Raw genomic sequence first — 20,479 nt, 5'->3', positions numbered from 1 at the left:
GTTCTGATGCAACGGCTACTTTTTTTTTCTGAAAGTGAAAAATCTAATTTTTAAAATCAGTTATTCAAGCAGTTTTTGAAAGAGAAAAGGCTAATAAGTATGCATTATAAGTTAGACCTAATTAGAAACGAATAATAATTTTGTAAATTTCTTTTCCTAAAATATTTGCAGGATATATCGTAACTGAAGTATTCAAATAAGAGATTGAGCCTTTTCAAAACAATTAGATGAATTATAAGACATCAATTAGGCCATGGTAGGCGCGATAGCTGAGCGGTAAAGCGCTTGGTTTCCGAACCGGGGCTCCCGGGTTCGAATCCTGGTGAAGACTGGGATTTTCAACTTTGGGCGCCTCTGAGTCCACTCAGCTCTAATGGGTACCTGACATTAGTTGGGAAATAGTAAAGGCGGTTGGTCGTTGTGCTGGCTACATGACACCCTCGTTAACCGTAGGCCACAAAAACAGATGAACTTTACATCATCTGCCCTATAGACCACAAGGTCTGTAAGGGAAACTAGTTAGGCCAGGTTCACACCTAACTTTGCATTCACTTGCACCTATCCTTTGATCTGCGGGACCGTTGGGGCACTACACAAGATCTGTTAAACTTCTTTCTCCTTTCCTATCTCTCATTTGTCTTTGATATAATTTCATTTGGATGTTCTTTCTGAAAATATTGAAGCCTGCCTGGGTGGACCACTTCGGGGGCCGATTTTAAGTTTGTATTTCCATACAAACTGTCTTTTGTAACCTTGTTTTTCTTTGTATCTCTATTGCTATTCCTTGATATTTTTTGTTCGATATAAAATCAAGATATTTTGAGCTGTAGAAGTAGCAGATACTGGTGCATTGTATAGAGTGTATATTTGTTTTGTTAAAATTTAGATTAAAGATTACTTGTAAACAAATAATTTTCTTTTTTTATACATTAATATGTATTCTATACCAAGAAGTGGTTAGCTTGTGCGTCAATACAGAACCCTTCGTTTTATTTGAGATTTTAGTTGGGTTGTAGAGAAATAAATGCTTTTTACGCAACGAGGCCCCATTAAATTCAAGGAGGGCGGTACTAACAGCATTTTAATTCAATCATTAGCCATTTCATTTGTTAAAGAAATCAACGCTATCAATTCAGTCAATCTGTCCTTGAACTTTTGGAACTCGTTAGGAATATACTTCATATTTAAATGTTATAATGTTATCAATCACACCCACTATCACGCAGACAATAGTTGACTGATAAAGGGGTGGTTCCCTGGTCGTATGCAATTCGGGCTGTGAATGGTCCTGGGTTCGAAGCCTGCCTGCCGCTGGCGTCACCATCCCGATGTCCTGTGAGAGGTTTGGGCTACGATGTGATACTCTTCAATTCTGAATGAGCATTAGAAACAGGTAAAACAACTTGTATGACATAGTTCTTCTATAGTGTAATTAAAATACATTTCCAAATGGTATTTCTTGATATATAGTTAATTTATTGTTTAGAATAGTATTAATATATTCAAAAATGGTTTAACCTTATTAAGGACTAATCGAGTCATATATATTTATTTATAGATGGACATTAAAAGAGAATCACCTATCCAGATGAAATTAGATTATGTTATGTCAATGTTATAGTCTTTGTTGTGTTAGGATACTTCTATTTGAACAAATAATATTTTAATATCTTGAATTTAAATAAATACGTAGTTTTGTTTATCACGGGAGGGTGAAAAAGGGGGGGGGGGCTTTAATAACAGAAATCAAAGTATTTCTAATGAAATTAGGAACCTTCTTAAAAAAAAAAGGAGAGCGAGGACAATCTGGCAATCAGCTAGCGTACTTTGGCTGACATTTACTGTGTTGGGGCATCTACACACTGCACTGTTTGGTTGAACTAGTCTATTTATAGTACAGGTATTTAACTCATGCTAGATCTGTATCTCTCTTTTAAACAAAATGACACTAGCAAACAATAAATTACATAAACGTATTTATTACGATCGTTAAAACAAAAATTAACCAATAATTATAACATTGCTAGGCCAATCACCATGGGTCTAGTCAGTCTAGATCTAGATCTAGAAAATCTAGATTCTATCCTAGATCTAATAACGGAAATTACCGTTATAATGTTATTAATTTGTATTATTATAAACTCAAAAATATATTGTAGGATACTAATCTAGGTCTATAAGTAATTCATTCCTATTGAATTGACCTATAACCTATTATATATAGCATCTCCAAAGTTGGCCGTAGATATATCTAGATCTAGTAAATATATCTTTTATGTTTCAATTTTTGACTAGATCTAGATTGCATAATTTCTTTATTTGAAGACATGTATACTTTCAATTATTCGAGGAGATTTAATTATTTGACAAGTTTTAATTACTTCGGGTTCATTAACTCTCTCTCTCTCCTAATTGACGATACCATCGTTGATTTGAGCTCATTAAATTTCTTACTTAAAAAGAGCATGCCTTCCCCTTTAATTCTTTACCAAATAAAACATTTTTCTGATAACACAGGAAAACGTTATTGAAGTTTAATAAATAAAAAGAGTATTGAAATACTACTGAGCAAAATTTAGAATTCTGTCGGAACTTGGAAAATAATTACGGAGAGAAAGAGTTAAAATACATTTCCTTTCAAATCAAACACGATCATAAAACAAAAGTATAAATTTAAAAAAAAAAAACATAATTAGGCTTCTATTTGAATAGGCATCCTCTGTTATCTATCCGTCAACTCAAGAAAACAAAATAAAAATTATAATATACACAAAAACAACAGTGAGATTTATACCAAACGAATATTAACATTTGGTTAAAATAACAACATTAGTAAAATCACTCCATTTAGAGACACCTCATGACAGAAGAATACAAAGTAAAGAAGCAATAACACATAATGAACAGTGAACCATAGTTTTCGAATACAAAACCTAATCAAATATCCAGAAGGACATAAAGATAGAGGTTCATATCTTATTCTACACATTTATATAAGTGCTTCATCTTCAGTACAATAGATCATATATGTTGCAAAGTTAACCCTCTACTTTTTATCAGGTAGTGCTGTTTTTATTGAAATGGTGTGTTAGGGGAAAAAAGTTGTAGTCATGATAGTAAGAGGCTGTGGTGGCTGAGTTGTAAAGCGCTTAGTTTCTGAAACTAGGGTCCTGAGTTCAATTCTCAGTAAAGACTAGAATTTTAAAACTATTATTTAGTGTACATCCAGCCTGGAATACGTTGAGGAAGTAAAGGCGATTGAACATTGGGCTAGATGATAAGCTTAACATCATCTGCTCCCATAGATTGAAAGAAAGATTCACATTGATCCATAAACTTTATTAGATACTCTATGCTATATACCAGTCATGCCTAGCCTAATTTGACATGCGGGCCATTTCAATTTCTGACACTCGTTTTGCGGGCAACATGACCGAAAAAGTACACAAATGAAATGAAAATGACCTGAAACACTTTTATTAGAAACCTGTGGATTTAGTATTTTCATTAATTAATGGGATACTTTTTTGAACGTGTCAGAAAATCGCTTCATTTCTCTACTTAAAACGTGAGCAACATTGTAGCTAGCTTACCACAGACTCATTTTCTTTGTTTCTTTTTTGATCCTCCTATCTCTAGGCCTAGTTTAACAATCTTTTCATTCGTAACACAGAGTATGAATGACGTCATATTTGCTTTATAATGCCGTTAATACGCTGTTGTTGTTTTTTTTTTTTGTAAACATCCTCACTTTCTTTACAAATCAAATAAGCTGACTTATTATCATGCTCCACACAAAAAGTAAAGGGATTTAAAATCAGGGAAAAGTGATACTGACTATTGATCAACTTTTCCTGGTAGAATTTACATTCCCCATTTCATAATCGTACAAATGTCAAAGGTCATGGTATCAATCCATGACGAAGGTAAAGATACATTTTTTTTTTTTAAATTGGAAGGGAAGGAGATTTTCTACACTTTGTGTAGACGTTTCGGCGTGCCGGAAGGAACCATGTCACGGGCCGGAGTTGGCCCGCGGGACGTATTTTGGGCATCACTGCTATATACAAATGCATTATATCTTAAGGCGTCTTGATAAATCTCATTAAAGATGGGTCTCTGAACGAGAAACAGTTTGAGACTTAGACAGACTTACATTTTTTAACTTAAGTGTAGTTGATGAAATGTCTCTATTTTATTCACTCTGCAAAAATCTTTTTGCTTCTATATTCTCAGGTCACATTTCTATTTGTTTTCAAAATGGATCCTTCACAAAATTCGTTGAAAGCGTCTTTAAAGTCTCTACTAACTGAACTAGAAAGCATTAAGAATAAGCCAACGAACAAGCAAGTATATATTCAACGAATCAGTGACGTGGAAGGGAAATTTCACAGATTTCACGAGGAAGTGACACCCAAACCTGTCTTAAGTGAACTGTACACTTGTGTTGGGAGAATGAGATTTTATGATGAAATGTTAGCTATTTACTTTGAAATTTTAGACAATGACAAAGTGCAGCGTTTATGGCCTGCTAAAGCGACATGGAAAGTGGAACTGGTTGATGATGATGATAACAGCGTTGACCCATTTCCTTTAGGTGAAGCCAGTTGTCTATTTAACAAACCAAGACAAGGATTCACTTCACACCCCACTGACTGGATTTCCATTAGGTACAACGACATCCGACAATCAAGACTCATTGGTGCAGATAATTCAATAACAATTAAATGGACAGTGCTAGTTGAACCAGTGCTGCAAAATATTTATTTGGAAGAATTTGAACAGCTTTTAATCAACGCTGAACGATATTTTGACTTTTTTAATGGCGGAGAAATTAGTCAAATCAAGGAAAGTTTGGCTGAGATAAAAAATAAAAGTGAAGAACATGAGCGAAAAATTTCCGATTTGCAAAATCTCTTACCGGAAATTCAAGAAAAACTGAACGTCATAGAAAATAAACAGGACTCCATAGATGGTCAATTTAAAACTATTATTTGTAAGCTGAAACAAAACTAATAAAAAAGAGGAGTAGCAATTTATGTTAACTTTGCGACAATTCATGGATATGTTTTGAACTCTGTAATATAAACTAAATTAGACTAATATTTAGAATGGTATTTGGTTTATTTGTCAAATGACTTGGACACTTTACTCTGCCTTAGTGGATCTTAGAATTTTAACAAGCTTATTCTCAATGGTTTATAGAGGACTTTCTCCTAGCCTGGATACATTCCAAGGCTTCAGCCACTTACAAGCAGCTTCACGAGGGACAAAAAGGGCAAATCAGACTCAATGCTGGCCCATCTCCTCACTTGTCACTAGAGAATAGGTTTCTGTCGCTTCTTTTGGTTAATAAATAAACCTCGAAAAAAACAAGAAGTTATGATTCAGATTTCTCCTAATAGGTTTACTTAGTCCGACAGATCTAGGTCACCCCTCAACATGGTAGACCACTTTACATTTCTATCAATAATACTATATAGTGACGCATCAAGACAAGCTGATTACTGTCTTGCCAAAGCAAGTAGCGCTTTTGACGTCTCCTGACGAGAGTATGGTGGAATAGATCTCTCCGCCTGCTTTTAAAAGATCAGTGACTATCAAGCAGTGATTCTCTCATCGCCTTTACGGAAGACAGCTTAAGCTTTTATAACGCTTCCCAAAGGTGTCTGTGCTCAAGGCATATGATGTGAAGACCACACTACAAATATCGATGCTAGAATAAGCAGTGCTGACTGCTTATTGTTCAACAGCTACGCTTGGAACAGCACCCCCTCCCCTCAAAAAAAATTTCTAGCTTAGGCGCCATCTTGCTTTGACTTGACATAGAAGGGAGCAGCAGGCGGCTTCTAAACGAGACAGCTTGGGATTTCTTACAAATGCTGCGGGATATGCATGGGGCCAAAAGGAAATGTAGGCCTACTGCCGAGGAGAAACGTAGACGGCGAAGAGAGAAGCTGAACTGGCAAACAATAACTACGTCTGCACTGCATGTGGCAAAACATGCACTCCGCTAAAACTGGACTCCTTAATATTGGGACTCGAAGGAAAGCCTGAAAAAAAATTATTATAATTGTTACTATTATTATTTATCTTTTTTAGTCAATTTCTAATGTTTAATACTTAAAAACATTGTTACTTTCTTTTGTAGAAGAGGACATATTTTTTTTATTTATTTATAATGTAAAAATGTAAATGATCTTAAAATATGAGAGAGTATGAATGATACCAGGAGCGGACAGGTTATATAGGCATTCGGGCAAATGACCGATGGGCTGGTACCCTAATGGACCAGTAAGACCACAGTAATTATCTTCTTTTTTAAGTCACGTCTGTATGAAATAAGATAATCGATGCCACTATGCCACATATTATATTGGTAAAGGTTTTATAGTATTTTCTTATAAATGTAGCCCTCGGAGCGATTTTTTTTTATCTTTTACAGACTACATTGTAATAGGGCCTACAAATATCTAACACATTTTCCAATGTAATGTAATAACCTACATTGACCTACATCCATAGACATTTCTACCATGACCTACACACTTAGCGATTAAAAAAGCAGTATAAGGCCTATATTTCTTATAAGGATATAATGTTTACAGTATGCATGTGTACAGTTATCGATACATTATCAAACTTAACACAATGACTTTGATATAGAAATGCCAAGACAGATTTTAACACCCAGTTCGCCCCTGAATGGTACTTCTACCAGGTATTACTGTTATTGAACTGTATTGACATTAGACTGAGTTGTTGACAGGTTATTACTGTGTTTCTGTGATAAATGAAAGCTGTATTGAAAAATGTAAAAGTAACCCCAAGTAAATATTATATGCTTTCTACCTTCTAATTGGTATGGCTTTGACTCAAAGCTGCCATATGGAAGAATCTATAATTTTAAAATGAACGCTAATTATTTAAAATTTGAGAAGATTTAGAAAATCTGTTTGGAGCATCATCCAGAATTTTCCTCTCATCTTTTCTCTGTGATGTGCTCCGTTTTTGGGCATAGACACGAACTTTTTTTAGAGGACAGTTAGTGTAAGAGAGCCAACAAAGTGTATGTCTTTGGATATAGTTTCAATTATCCATCTTATACTCTCTCGAACTCTTTCCAGATTACCAGTGGCGTCTCACAGGGAAAGGGCTGAGTGCAGGGGTGCGCACTAGCTGACACCTGCCTGGAGAATGACATAAAATAGATAAATTGAAGAAACACTCTACGTATGTTTTAATCAATGAATGCAGATAGATAGTTGTTGTTGTTTTGTTAATAAAAGAATTCTTTAAGGAAATATTTTCTTGAGATTTTTTTTGAGGGGAAAGGCATTTATAGTATAGCGAAATAACATAGAAGCTAATTACACCTGTTGAAAACAACCCTAGTGACGCCTCTGGTGTAGTTTTTAATGTAATTAAAAACTAGCCTTAAATAATAATTCGTTGGTAGTTGCCTCATTGTTTTTTTTTAAACCATTATTTTATGTTCTGGTGTCAAACGGTAATGGTTTGTGTTCCTTCATTATAAGCGTCATCATCGTTGTATTATTCATCGACACATGATCAAGCTACTTCAATTGAAAATATTTCATTATTGTTGATTATGTATATTAAGCTCTTTTCACTGTCAATTTAAAAATATTTTTGATCTGCCTGCACTAAAGTTAGATCAATTCTATAATTACATTCATTACTTCTGGATTCTTAAACCTTAATAAAGCTTCATATAATTGAGTGATTTTGAAGATATTGTTTTTTTTTCGATTGTTGTGTATTTAAACTATAACCATATCTTCTTGATTTTATTTAAATCCTAAATTATAATTATTTTAGAAAGAAAAATTGATTTTAAAATAGATGACTGTTACGTTGACGATGACACTCTACTAATCCCCGTATTTTTTTTTATAACTTCTTAGATTTTATCTCCTTAAAGGGGATACTAAATATAGTTTTAAATATTATATGACTATTTTCACTCGTAACCATGTAATTACATCTAAAAATGCCAATTTACAAATAATTAATTTGGCAACACAAAAAAACAAACTTTATAACAATACTTTAGCCACATCTTTATTTCTGTGCGATTAAAAAAAGAAGGTTAACACCATTTAAAAAAATTGTATTAGCAATGTCATTAATATGTTGCGCGCGTGGTGGCTTATGGAACCAAAATTTACTAATAAAAAATAAAACCTAATAAAATACTAAGAAAGACAAAGAGATAAAGACACATTTCTTATTCCATATGCTAGGACAAGTTTGTAAGAATGCGCCTTCTTCCCTAGTGTTATTACAGCATGGATTGCCTGGCAGAGCTGAAGTCATTAATGAACATCCAAATTAAAAACTGTAGTTTTCCATTGTTGCATCCAAAAACAAAGTCCTTAGACTGTGGACCATTGAAAAATCAAAGTCATTGTTAAGCCAACAAGCCTTTTCAAACTTCTTAATGAGTCTGTCTTACACGACCAGTAATAGTTTAAGTTTTCTGTTGAATGGTATAGATGTGAATAGCATCATAAAATTAAAATAATAACATGCGTCTACTGTATTTATATATGTCTAAAAAAACAACAACATTTTTGAGTTTCTGCATCAAACATCTAGGTGGTATTGAGACTGGAGATTAATCCGTTGTTGTTAGAAAAAGACTTTAAATAACTGTCCATAAGCTTCAACCTTTCCAAAAGTTCATCCAACTTCTGATTCACATCTGGTAACTCACTATTTATCTTTGAGACTCCACATTCGTGATCTGTAGTTGAAGACGAGGCCCACGACACGTCATGTTTCACTTCTTGAAGATGTTTATGGAAAAAATCAATTTTATCCTCGGCACTTTTAACCAGCTTCTCAAATCTGTACAGAAAGTTATCCATTAAAATGGGCTCTACAAGAGCTGACCATTTAACAGTCACAGAATTCTCCGAAATTAACCCAGACGATATAATTTTCTCTAGACTGACAGAGATCCAATCGTTTGAATGTGATGCTAAACCTTCTTTGGGTTTGTTATAAAGAGAAGATAATTCTCCTAGAACTAAAACTTTTTTTGTGTTCTCGGCATTGTTCTCGTCAATAATTTCAACCTTCCATGTAATCTTTACTGGCCAAATGGCTTTCTCTTGTCCATTTTCTGAAACCTCCAAATAGAAAAACATCATTTTGTCTCCATAAAATTTCATTCGGATGCGACAGAAATACATTTCATTGAAAATGGATTTTGCCGTGACCTCTTCTAAATAATTCTGAAATTTTTCTTCCACATTGTCTATACGTGAGTAATTTGCTTTAAAAATTGCTTCTTTTCTTAAACCTTCTGCACAGACTTTAATATTCTGCATAGATGTTTTAAAATCATCTCCTCCTTGAGCCATTTTGTATCAAAAGTATAGTCTGTTTATCTGTATGTAAAAAAAAAGGAGAAATTAAACATAAGGTATTTAAACACACAAAGTATTAAGGTATAAACTCTATCAAAACTGATGTCACTTCCGGACTACGCCTACATCTAGATGGTAATGAAATAAAATTAAAGTCAAAAGTGAAGTTCCCCTTTCAGACCATTCGGTTTTTTAGGGCAGACGGTGTTAAGGGTGTAGTGTGGCCAGCACAAAGACCTAAAAATCTTCACCGAGATTCGATCCCGGGACCCCAAGTTAGCAAGCCAAGCGCTTAGCCACTGTCACCGCGCACCTCTAATGAAACAGTGTTGCATAATCATTACTTTTGTTGGTAAATAGTGATTTTGTTTTATAAAGTACAGCCAATAGTGTACAGACTGATACATTGTTGTGGTTTCTTCATATTCAACACTAATTACCTTACCTAACATTTAAATTATAACTTTATCTTTTTTCTTATTGTTTTTAATCTGGAACTCATTCTGGAAATTATGTGTGGTAGTTGGAGAGAATCTGTGTCTAGATCTACATTCGTTTATCTACTTACGACTATCACTCAACCCTTTCAATTTGTCAGCCTGATAAATAACTTTTATATAGATCTATGTAGTGTATGTGAACAAATCATGACAGCGTCTCAGGCATTGCTAAAAGTCTTAACGAAACTATAGCATGTAGATAGGTAGAGATCTAGATGCGTATGTCTCGTTGATACATTTAAAGTAATACAACATTTAGATATACTTTTAAAATCACTATGACTTAGATCGAATAGCATAAAAAAAACAGTGTCAATCAATTTGAAATGTACTTGGCGATGTTTTATCCCGCTCACATTTGACACATTTTTATGTTTTTATATCTCTGCCTGGTATGGCATTAAGAATAAAACTTCATAGAATCCTAAATGCTGCTGGTAAAGTCACTGAGAAAAACAAAAACATGTGAGCAGCTGTTTGAGAAAAACAATCATAAGAAAGCTAAAAATTTTGGATTTTGGAAAAAAGACAAATAGACACAAAATGTCTTTTAGCGGTTGTAGTTATACATCATTAAAATTAATACCATCTGATATAAGCTTTTCGCATGTAAATTATGAGTGAGTCTGGTGTGAATGAACATTTTGGTTTTCTATAGTTATAATGTTTCATTTGGTGTAATGCACAAATTGTAGGACAAATTTCCTTACGGATAATAAAGAGTATTTTTAATTAAATACTATTATTTACATTTTTTATATATGCTTAACACAGTGTAGAAGATAAATTGTGTGTGTCGATGTGTAAATCTAATTGTTTACTTACTTCCTGTTCCTTACACGGCTCTTACAACATACCACACAGAACGAGAACGAGGCCAGAGCACGCTAACACATTGCAGTGTATCAAAACTGGGTCAATCACGTAGCTAACAATGGGTATCCTCGTTTCGGATTACGACACACAGTCTAATCAATTGTGCAGCAAAGGTCGGCCTAATGTTTGGACTACTTTCCAATCAATATATTTCTATGTGACTGCTGGGGATTAGGGGACTTAGTCATTCTACATACTCAAATGCTAAGTGCTTTTCATCCACCTAAATAATGCATTAGAGTGAATGATATCTCTCAAGCTCCTACACCAACACAACAGTTGTGACACTTTAATAGTGTTTTGTAGGTCTTTCTATTGTATCAATCAATGAATCTTTCTTTTATCATTAGTTGCATTGTATTTCTCTTAAAGAAGTATGAGAATAACATATGTACAGATGAATGGCCTAGACCAGGGATTGGCAACCTTTTTCTATCAAACTTTTGCACAAACTTTCTCGTACCCTTTTTCTGGGTACATAGTTGGGTTATTGTTCTTTCATTTTATTATCAAACCTAATTTGTTGTTGTTTTTTTTTTTTTTTTTGTAGTCAAACACGGGCTCCATCACTCGCCATCTTGTTCCATAGCAACCCATGATTTTCACCATAGTTCTTTATAGTATTGAATAAATCGAGGTCTGAGTTTGAGTCTTTGACTAAATGTTTCGACATATTACCAAGTCAAATAATACATTTCCTTTAACCTTTTTAATAAGAAGTGTGCAAAAACAAAAACATTCCCTTTAACAAAACATTTTTTAAATCCAAGATCATAACGGTAAAATGCAGTTTATTATTATTATAGCTTTTATATAGCGCTACTTTCATGCTTATGGTCCAATCTCTTTTGTGGACCAGTGGGGGGGGGGGGGGGGGAGGGGGTATCTGGGAGAAGGTTTTCCGTGCTGCCTTTAGGCGCTCAGTAAACACAACTCTGCCCGAGTCGGGTGTCGAACCTCGATCCCCATCAAGCGCACTTAGCCTCTCGACCACGCTTCCCACTCATTAAAAGTGAAAAATGTATTAATATGTCATTTATATCCGTTATATTTATATCCGTTGAAATATTCTGTTTGCATAAATTTTACAATAATCGTTGTAATTCATGTTGTAATTAAAAAGAATAACTAAATGTAATTCATTATTATCAATAAATGTTCATCACATAACTCATTGGCTTCTACAACAAACAACAGATAAAACAGATATAATACATTTAAGCACATTTAATGTGATTCTTTTATATTAGATTAAAGGGAAAAATAAAACAGCCAACACCATTTTATATAGACATTAAAAACACTAAGAAGAGTTCGTTTCGTATCTTTTTCAATTTCAAAATATGTTTAACAATCCATCACATGTGTCATTATATGTGTTCTTAGTTCTTCTATATTTAAACACACTTCTACAGCGTTCGTTTCTTGTCTCTTTTGATTTCAAAATACGTTCAACAATCCATCACATTCGTCATTATATGTTCAGTAGATGTATTATTAGTTCTTCTATATCTAAACACATCTCTCCACTCTCGAATATTTAGTTTTAACTTTTAGAAATGATCCTTTAGATTTAATTGTTTTAATTTATGAACTTACTCAGAGTCTTAAATTCTGTCGCAATGCTCTAGCAGTGACATTGTCTGTAACGTTAAGGGTTCGATTCTATTTTCAACGTTAGCAGTGCCTTTCGTTGCTTCAAGAAAAGAAGAGACTAATTTTAATTTTCTGTGTAGTTCCTTCTGTTCATTCCAAGGAGTTTGATCTTGTTTCAGATCATGAAACAGAGGGCTTACGATGCCTGTATCGAAGTTAAATTTTTTAGCTTGCAAGTGGTGAAAACTGTTTTTAAGTAAGTCAAATGTTGGTCGACACCAATGGAAATATATAATTTCTTTAACCCGACCACACAAGCAATCGTATTGAGATTCATCCAATAATAGTAAGAAACATTTTCGCTTTAAGAAAGTATCATGAAACATGTTCACTATGTTTATGTCAGCTGCTGAGCTTACAACTATAATGCATCCGTGAAAATCTTCTTGCGTAAAGTATTTACAAAATGTCATCAGATCCAATATTTCCTGCCTACAAGAAGAACCGGAAACGCCACCTACATACAAATCGATGCCTTCTGATTCCCATACAATTCGCTGTAGCTTGTTGAGCGCTGAGTTCTGCCCGAAAGTTTCCTTTCTAAATTTTTGCCATACAAATGCACGGATAAATTGAAGGTCGCTGCCAATAAACAGGATGTTTTTGTTTCGGTGCCTGAAATAAAATGTAAAAAAATTTGAAACAAAATCTTTTATGCAAATTATAGTACGATTGTTTTTCTCTTACAAATAATGAATGTAAGGTTGAAAAACAATGGAACATTTTTTCTATCCCACCTCCTCCCCCCTTATCCCAAGAAGGAATCCTGGTAAAGCGAATGTATAGATCAAGTAATATAATATTCCAATAATAAGCATGTAGAGCTAGACCTGTTTTGAAATTAAAAAAAAGAGGGGATGTTCCGGCCATTATAAACCATATAAAGCATGTCGTCCATTCACATAATTAAAACAACGCCTGAGTAATTGATAGTACTTACTGGCCTACTTTCACAGGTTCAAGATGGGCTGCCTTCTTTTTTATCTACAAGATGAAATAATAGTGAATAATATAACAATTTTTAATTATGTATAACTATAAACACATAGAGTTGATTTAAAAAAAAAAAATAATTGGAAAGATTATTTCTTTTCTCAACGTAAAAATGATACAATGTTAATGATAAAACAGATGAATGAATGAAAAACAATGTTTTCATCCTAAGCTAGCGGTGTTTAAAGAATATTATTTGAATGTATGCACCATTTCGTTGATGCAAATATCATGCAAATATCACGGCTATTCTAGAACCAGCCTACCATGCTAAACCTTTGATGTGTGTTGGTATGTGCTTGAGTCCACAATAAACATGTACAAAATCTAAGTATTGTTAGGCATGCTTTAGTGACTGTAAAGGGAGACTATCCAAGTAAATTACAAACAACAAAAACACAATAATATACTTTTTTTAAAGACATATCTCCATTATACGACTTATAGAATGATTTATTACTAATGAACAATATATTTTTACCCCACCAAAGCTCCCTCCCCTCTAAAGCAAAAATCCTGGCTGAGCAATTGTATATATCTACTAGACACTATATTAAAAATGTATGTAGTATAAATATAGATGTGTAGACGTTTGTATGTATGTCTCCTGCGCACAAAATTGTGAATGTCAATACATCAACTGCTGTGTTATTTCTCAATTTGTTAATCTCGTGACATTTACTTTTTTTAAAATTCGAAATTGATGGGTATCCAATAATAATAAGTGAATTTAAAAAATTGTTACTTTAACACATAATGTAGGCTCAAAGTGCTACAAAGTGGGAAGCGTGGACGAGAGGCCAAGTGCGCTTTAACTTGGCTTGGCTTGACTACCTACTCCAAGATACCCCCTCCCCCCCTCCCCCACACTGGTCCACAAATGAGATTGGACCAAAGCGCTCTGAGCATGCTATAAGCATGAAAGTAGCGGTAGATAAAAGCTACAATAATAATAACGTAAACATAAAGTGACAGTCAAATTGACAGATTGAAAAACATCGTATCGCTTGTTTGGCAACACCCTTTAGTCATTTAGTGAAGCCTTGTGTGTGTGATGGTGTGTTGTATTTGCACTTTGGCATTTCTCTATTATGTATGCTTATGATCAAGCATAATGTCAATTACCTGACAGAAATCCTCCTTTTGTTTCTTGTCTTGTTTTTGTAACAATTCCGAAAGTCTGCAATTTATATCAAAGAGGAATCGTTCTATTGTCTGAAGTCTGTCTTCATTATTTGTTTGCTTTTTTCTGCAATCCCCAATGTCTGCTAAAATTGATTGCAGTGTCATTTTTGTTTCGCCTTCGTTTTGTTTTTCGCAAGATAAAAACTTTATTACTTCATCCAAAGTGTTACCAATGGGAACTTCATAGCCAACAATGTCATCGCTAGCGGAATGGTGTACGTTCGATTCGGTAAGAAATAAACACGTGACCTCAACATTCCATTTAAATAATAGATCTACAAAATGTTCATGCACATATTTTTTCATGATTTTCGATTGAATGTCAATTTCAGAAGCACATTTTTGAGAACTAATACAGATTTCTGCAGTGCCCAAATGTTCAAAATTGTCTGTATCTCTGTTGTAAACATTAAATGACCACATCACCTTAGAGCAGACGGTCTCTGTAGTTAGGGGAAGAATTTCTAGTTTTATTGTTAATGTCTCTCCATGTTTAAGTATTACACCTCTAAATGATAAGGCCGGTTTGGTGTTTGCTGTATACCGTGGTGTGCGCCTGATACAGTCATCATCACCGAACAGTTCAGCAAAGTTCGCTTCATTGTAAAATATGTCTAGTTGAGTCTTTGTTTTACCACTTTTAGCGTCCTTAATTAGTTGAGCATATTCATGGAGTCGATGTAGATCTGTATCCATGGCAGGAAATGAACTTTAAAAAAAAAAAGTCCCGTACTTCTGAAAAAGAAATTGAAATAATTATTTGACACAATGACATTTTAAAACATGTATTACGATTGAAAACATCAACACACAATTGGCAAATAAAAACAAAACTAATGTAATAATAAGTACGAAACATTAAAGTATTAATACACAGGACAAGAAACAGGTAAAAGTGAAATGTAAAAGGCAATAACAATAGTAAGTAACCAACTACAAACTAGTAGTCTTAAACTCGTAACTTTACTTAGACATAATCTAAGACTTGTTTGTGATAAAAAAAAATCAAGAGCTTACACATAGTAAGGTGTCACTGCATTAACAATTTCTAGTTCTTGATAAGATACTAGATTATTGCACATCCAGTTTATAGCTCTTGATAAGATACTAGATTATTGCACATCCAGTTTTTAGTTCTTTATAAGATACTAGATTATTGCACATCCATTTTATAGCTCTTGATAAGATACTAGATTATTGCACATCCAGTTTTTAGTTCTTTATAAGATACTAGATTATTGCACATCCAGTTTATAGCTCTTGATAAGATACTAGATTATTGCACATCCAGTTTCTAGTCAATGATATGATATTAGATTATTGCACATACAGTCACACTGTCATTGCACATAAGGTGCGGAAAGTTATTTATTTCATACAAGGGGAAAGTTTTGACTTAGAGACAATGACGCGAATTAAAAAAAAGTCTAGGGTGTTGGGGGTAAACAGTTGGGTTTTGGCAGCCAAAGAGTAAGGTCGACTTTTAGTAATTAAAGTAGATATTTTAGATAACATGACATTCGACGATTCCCTTCACTAAAACATTAAACGTCTTCTTCCAAATTCTCTATCAGCGTCGACTAATATACATACATACATATACATGTTAACAGTGGCCTCCTAAATGAAAAGATGGGGCTGGATCGGCACACAATGAGCAAAGCACCAACTAGCGTCACAAGGCGGTCATTAAAGTGGAACTCAGAAGGCGAAAGAAGGAGAGGGCGTCGCTAAGCACCTGTCGACAGGAACTAGAGGCAGACACTTGAATGTTTGGTCACTCCTGGAGTTAAATGGAAAGGATGGCCCAGGACAGGAGACTATGGAGATCTAATGTTGGTGGCCCATATTCCAATAAGGGGCTGTAAGAAAGTATGTTACATGCATTATATAATGTTGGAGCGCTGAATTAATGAATTCACAAGTGCTTACATATGACAAGTTTAACTTTTTATAAAAGCTTATTTTCGTAGGATTGATAAGTTTCTTCAAGCAATTCACCTTAGAAACCAGTTGTCAGAATCACTCAAAATGTGTTAAGCAGTTATGTCTGGTTTTGAAATTTAACCAGTTTCAATTTTACGTCTGTCATCTTTCTCTCTCTCTCTCTTTCTCTCTCTCTCTCCCTCTCTCTCTCTCTCTCTCTCTCTCTGATCTGTCCCTTGACTTTCGTCGTAGGAATGCAGTGACAGTTCGCGTAATCAAATCACTCCTCCACTTTTCCCGGTCCTCATCTTTCCTTAGCAGACTATGAAACGACAGGCCGGTCCTTTTTCTTTAGCGTGGTCTAGCGGCAGCTTTTCTTTGGACACCACATACTTCGTACTCCCTCCACTGTAACTTGAAAGAAGACTTTCAACAGTCATGTCTTACAATATGACCGAAAGTAGCTCAGTTTTAGACTCTTCATAATATGGTGAATTTATATGGATTTGCCATCCAGAGTGTTGACTTGTAAGAGTACCAACTTATTTGTGTTTTTCTTGGAATCTGATACCCAGCAATTTTCTTTAGCATTTACTCTCAAAGGTTTGAATTCTTCTTTTCGCTTCTGTCATGGACCGCAAAGGAATCTCCGTAACACTATGAAGAGCAATTGAACTAAGATGCTACAGACAGATCCTAGGAATCACTTACAAAAACCGCATCACGAAAGAAGAGATTAGAAACAGATTTAATACAGCAATAGGACCCCAAGATGACTTCCTAACGACAGTCAATAAAACGTAAACAAAATGGCCACATCACAAGGTCCTTAGAGCTAGCGAAGACCTTTCTTCAGGGAACAGTACCAGGAAGAAGATGAAGAGGCAGAGAAAGCGATGGGAAGAATACATCAAAGAATGTACAATGAAATTCTATTCAAGGCTTAAATGGAGAAAGACTGTTGACAGATCCTTTGTGTTGGCCCAAATGTTCAACAGACTAAGTGATAGGTGAAGGTGATTGTGAAAGAATGTGCCTATTTTCAAATGAACGCCTTTAGTTTAGCAGCTTCTCCGTTTTATTAGCACCAAAGTTTAATAGCAAAATAAAACTCCCGATTTTAACAAAAGAAGTACAGCTAAAGATATTTAAAAAGGGGCCTGTTTAAATTACGTGTTAAAGACATGGGTCATCTCAAATTTTCAACAACTAAAACTAAAAATCGTTATCTTAAATAATACGAAACTATGAAAAAATATCATTGTATGAAATGGATCGATAATTATCCCATAAAAGAAAATGTAGGCATAGTTTCATAAAAATACACATCTGTTAAAAGTAGACCATTATCATGTCAGTTTTTAAGTATATAAAATTTGTATTTTGTTAGTGAATAGGTTTAGATTCAATTCTTACCTGTTGAAATAAGAAGGTATAGAAAGTGAAAGTAGTTTCAATTATAAAGGTTAAAACTAAGACTTCTTTTTTGATCCTTATGGAAATTTGTTGTGATTAAAAAGACTCTTTTTCTCATATAAAGACAACACAACAGAAATACACACCCATAAAGAGAACAGACACAACTTAATATTGATGAGTGACAAAAATACTTTGACACACCCCCACGCTACACATCTGACCTACATACCTGTTGTTTTCTTATTCAGGTGAACAATAATCCTAGCCGAAATAGAATCCCCCACAAGCCATCGCGACTCTCTATGTCAAACTCTTTGATGAGATCGATGCACGCAGCATACAAGTCCAGGTTCCCTTGAACAGAGATGTTGTAATAGGAAGCAGAACCTGGACTTGTACGCAAAGGTCTACATTTATTTCAACAAAAATTTAAACAAAAGATTTGTAAAAATATTCTTCTTTTAAAATGTCATTTTCATGAAATGTCGGTTACACAAAAGTATAAAAATGTTTTCAGATAGCAATGAAAACATAATTAAATTTTATTATAATTAGAAAGATAGAATATCATATAGAAATAGATGTTTGAAGGATCAATGTATGTAAATAAAGTTGTCTTATTTTCTCATTTACTCTCATTTTGATTAATTGACAATCGGTTCCACAAGACTAAGTCTCCCTTTTCCGGTGCTGTAAAAGAAAAAAAACGGAAGAATTTTAGGTATTTGATTTATTGAATATTTGATTAATGCCACATTGTAAAGTTATTGTGAATAAATTTATATCTTTAATTTTATTTTAATACTCTTTTCTTTAATTTTTCGCTGGAAATAGATAATAGGTGTTGAGTTTGCCTCGTTCAATCTTAAATCGACCAAACTTCAAGTCAGAGAACATTTCTTCTTGTGGCTGTTAAGCCTTAGTCAGGAGAAATACAAACGCCCACAACCATTACAGATAAAAGTGACCCTTTTTTTTTCTTCTAGGACTGCAAAAATAAGTATGGGTTAACTATAAGCAAAAAAAAAATGTGACGGGACCACCTAAACCCAATCCATCCTTTATTGAGAAATTCATGTTGATCAAAACCTGTTTCAGGTCGAATATAAGCTCAGATCCCTGCGCTCCATAGTCTTACTTACTCTACGGTACACAACACTAGAATTCAATCAACCCAAACACTGAAAACAGTTGTTCTGTCCCCTATAATGTTGCTCCATCGGAGCTCTACACGTGATCTGTCGGCGATCTCACTCTATCGCAATCCCTTTTGTAAAAAAGCTAATATCAATTTACGATGTCTGTCTGGTGAAACTTTTGTATACACCCAATCTCCAATCAATTTGAGATTTTACACATTATTTCTTGTACCTGACAAAACAAGAATAAATAAAAATAAAACCAATTTTTAAAATTATTTTGTTTGAACAAGGGAAAAAAATTGTACTTAACAGGTGTGGTGGTATAAGGTAAATGAGTCCCCTTAAGGAGGCTTGAGCCCTGAGTGAAAATTTTTTATGCATTTTAAAAGCGATCAAGTTTACATTCACAAAGATAGCCCTTTATTTCCCAACCTCCTCCTTTCTCTCAACTAATCCAGACAAGTGATAGGATCATAGTGTATTGAGAAAGCTTAAAGCATGACATTGCGCTAAACAAAAACTATTTGTAAAAATATTTCTAATTACACAGATGAATTATTGTTAGCCTTACTAGATCTATTACAAATGTAATCACATGACTGATTCAAATTGAAACAATTATTGTGACAGCAATAGCTTTTTAAGTATTCTGTTTTTCTTGTTTTGTGCTTGAGTTATAGTCTCCTTCAAATAACAGTCCAGTTTATTATATTGTCTTCCCATGGCTTCCTTTGCCTCCCTTCATTTGTCCTGGTACTGTTCCTTGTAGAAAGGTCTTTTGAGAGCCTTACAGATCCTGTAATATGATCGTACATTTTTGGCTTGCGTTCTTATTTTTATTTTTACTATGGTCAGAAGTCATCAGATAACCTGCACCCATTAAACCACTGTTACATAAGATCTGAACGAAGTGGTCGTCTCCTTTCCATTAGGACTAAAACAGAAAGATTTAAAAACTCATTGATCCTACTGTCGGTCATAGTGTTACAATATCAGCTGTCATCATCGAGAAGTTCATATAAGTCAAATTCATAAAGCGCTAGTTGTGAATGTGTATGTGTTTCGTGTGTGAATGTTGTTTGAATTTTTCATCTAAATTGTTATTGTAATTGTACAGCAGTTACGCTGAGGTTGTCAATTGTAGCCAAACTGAATTTCCATTTGATTGGATCAGTAAAAATTATCTTATCTTATCTTATCATAGGGCCCGGTCGCCATGTTACTTTTTCAGATTTTCTCGTTAGTGATACAGTCTATATATCTCGATATCAGATACAGTGGCAGATGGGGCTGTGCTTAAACTAAATGGGTTTTATTTCTGGTTTAAATAGAAAATAATTCAACTAGCACTAAATATGTATTAAAATATTAGGGAAAAAGAAAC

General features: G+C 34.1%; 3 protein-coding genes across 9 annotated transcripts in view; 1 reads left to right on the top strand and 2 right to left on the bottom strand.

Annotated features, from left to right (window-relative positions):
• Positions 1–1,810: 1,810 nt before the first annotated feature.
• LOC106069871 (uncharacterized) lies at positions 1,811–7,754 on the top strand. The gene is made up of 2 exons (XM_013229634.2): positions 1,811–1,900; positions 4,237–7,754. The coding sequence occupies exon 2, from the start codon at positions 4,261–4,263 to the stop codon at positions 5,014–5,016; it is 756 nt and encodes a 251-aa protein (XP_013085088.2). The 5' UTR covers positions 1,811–1,900; positions 4,237–4,260; the 3' UTR covers positions 5,017–7,754.
• A 315-nt stretch (positions 7,755–8,069) lies between these two features.
• LOC129923378 (uncharacterized) lies at positions 8,070–10,851 on the bottom strand. 2 transcript variants are annotated; one of them, XM_056014024.1, is made up of 2 exons: positions 10,724–10,851; positions 8,070–9,419 (listed from the first exon to the last, which is right to left on the bottom strand). In XM_056014024.1, exon 2 carries the CDS (start codon positions 9,390–9,392, stop codon positions 8,619–8,621), a length of 774 nt encoding a protein of 257 aa, XP_055869999.1. In that variant the 5' UTR covers positions 9,393–9,419; positions 10,724–10,851; the 3' UTR covers positions 8,070–8,618. The 2 variants fall into 2 exon arrangements, with proteins under 2 accessions (XP_055869999.1, XP_055869998.1); XM_056014023.1 differs by having other exon boundaries at positions 10,649–10,770.
• A 1,169-nt stretch (positions 10,852–12,020) lies between these two features.
• Positions 12,021–20,479, bottom strand: part of LOC106077260 (uncharacterized) — a 20,828-nt gene continuing 12,369 nt past the window's right edge. For 2 of the 6 annotated variants that reach the window (XM_056014652.1, XM_056014654.1), the window contains one exon: positions 18,505–18,643. In XM_056014652.1, coding sequence (XP_055870627.1) covers positions 18,598–18,643 — 46 coding nt within the window. In that variant the 3' untranslated portion in view covers positions 18,505–18,597. Of the gene's footprint in view, positions 13,046–13,370; positions 13,415–14,544; positions 15,344–17,950; positions 18,644–19,194; positions 19,325–20,479 lie in introns of those variants that run through there. The other 4 variants (XM_056014649.1, XM_056014651.1, XR_008775453.1 and 1 more) reach the window with 4 other exon arrangements.

The sequence above is a fragment of the Biomphalaria glabrata genome, chromosome 16 (assembly GCF_947242115.1).
Source record: "Biomphalaria glabrata chromosome 16, xgBioGlab47.1, whole genome shotgun sequence".
Lineage (NCBI taxonomy): Eukaryota > Metazoa > Mollusca > Gastropoda > Planorbidae > Biomphalaria > Biomphalaria glabrata.
Note: the sequence above shows the minus strand (reverse complement) of the source record. Positions and strands in the feature narration are given on the sequence as shown.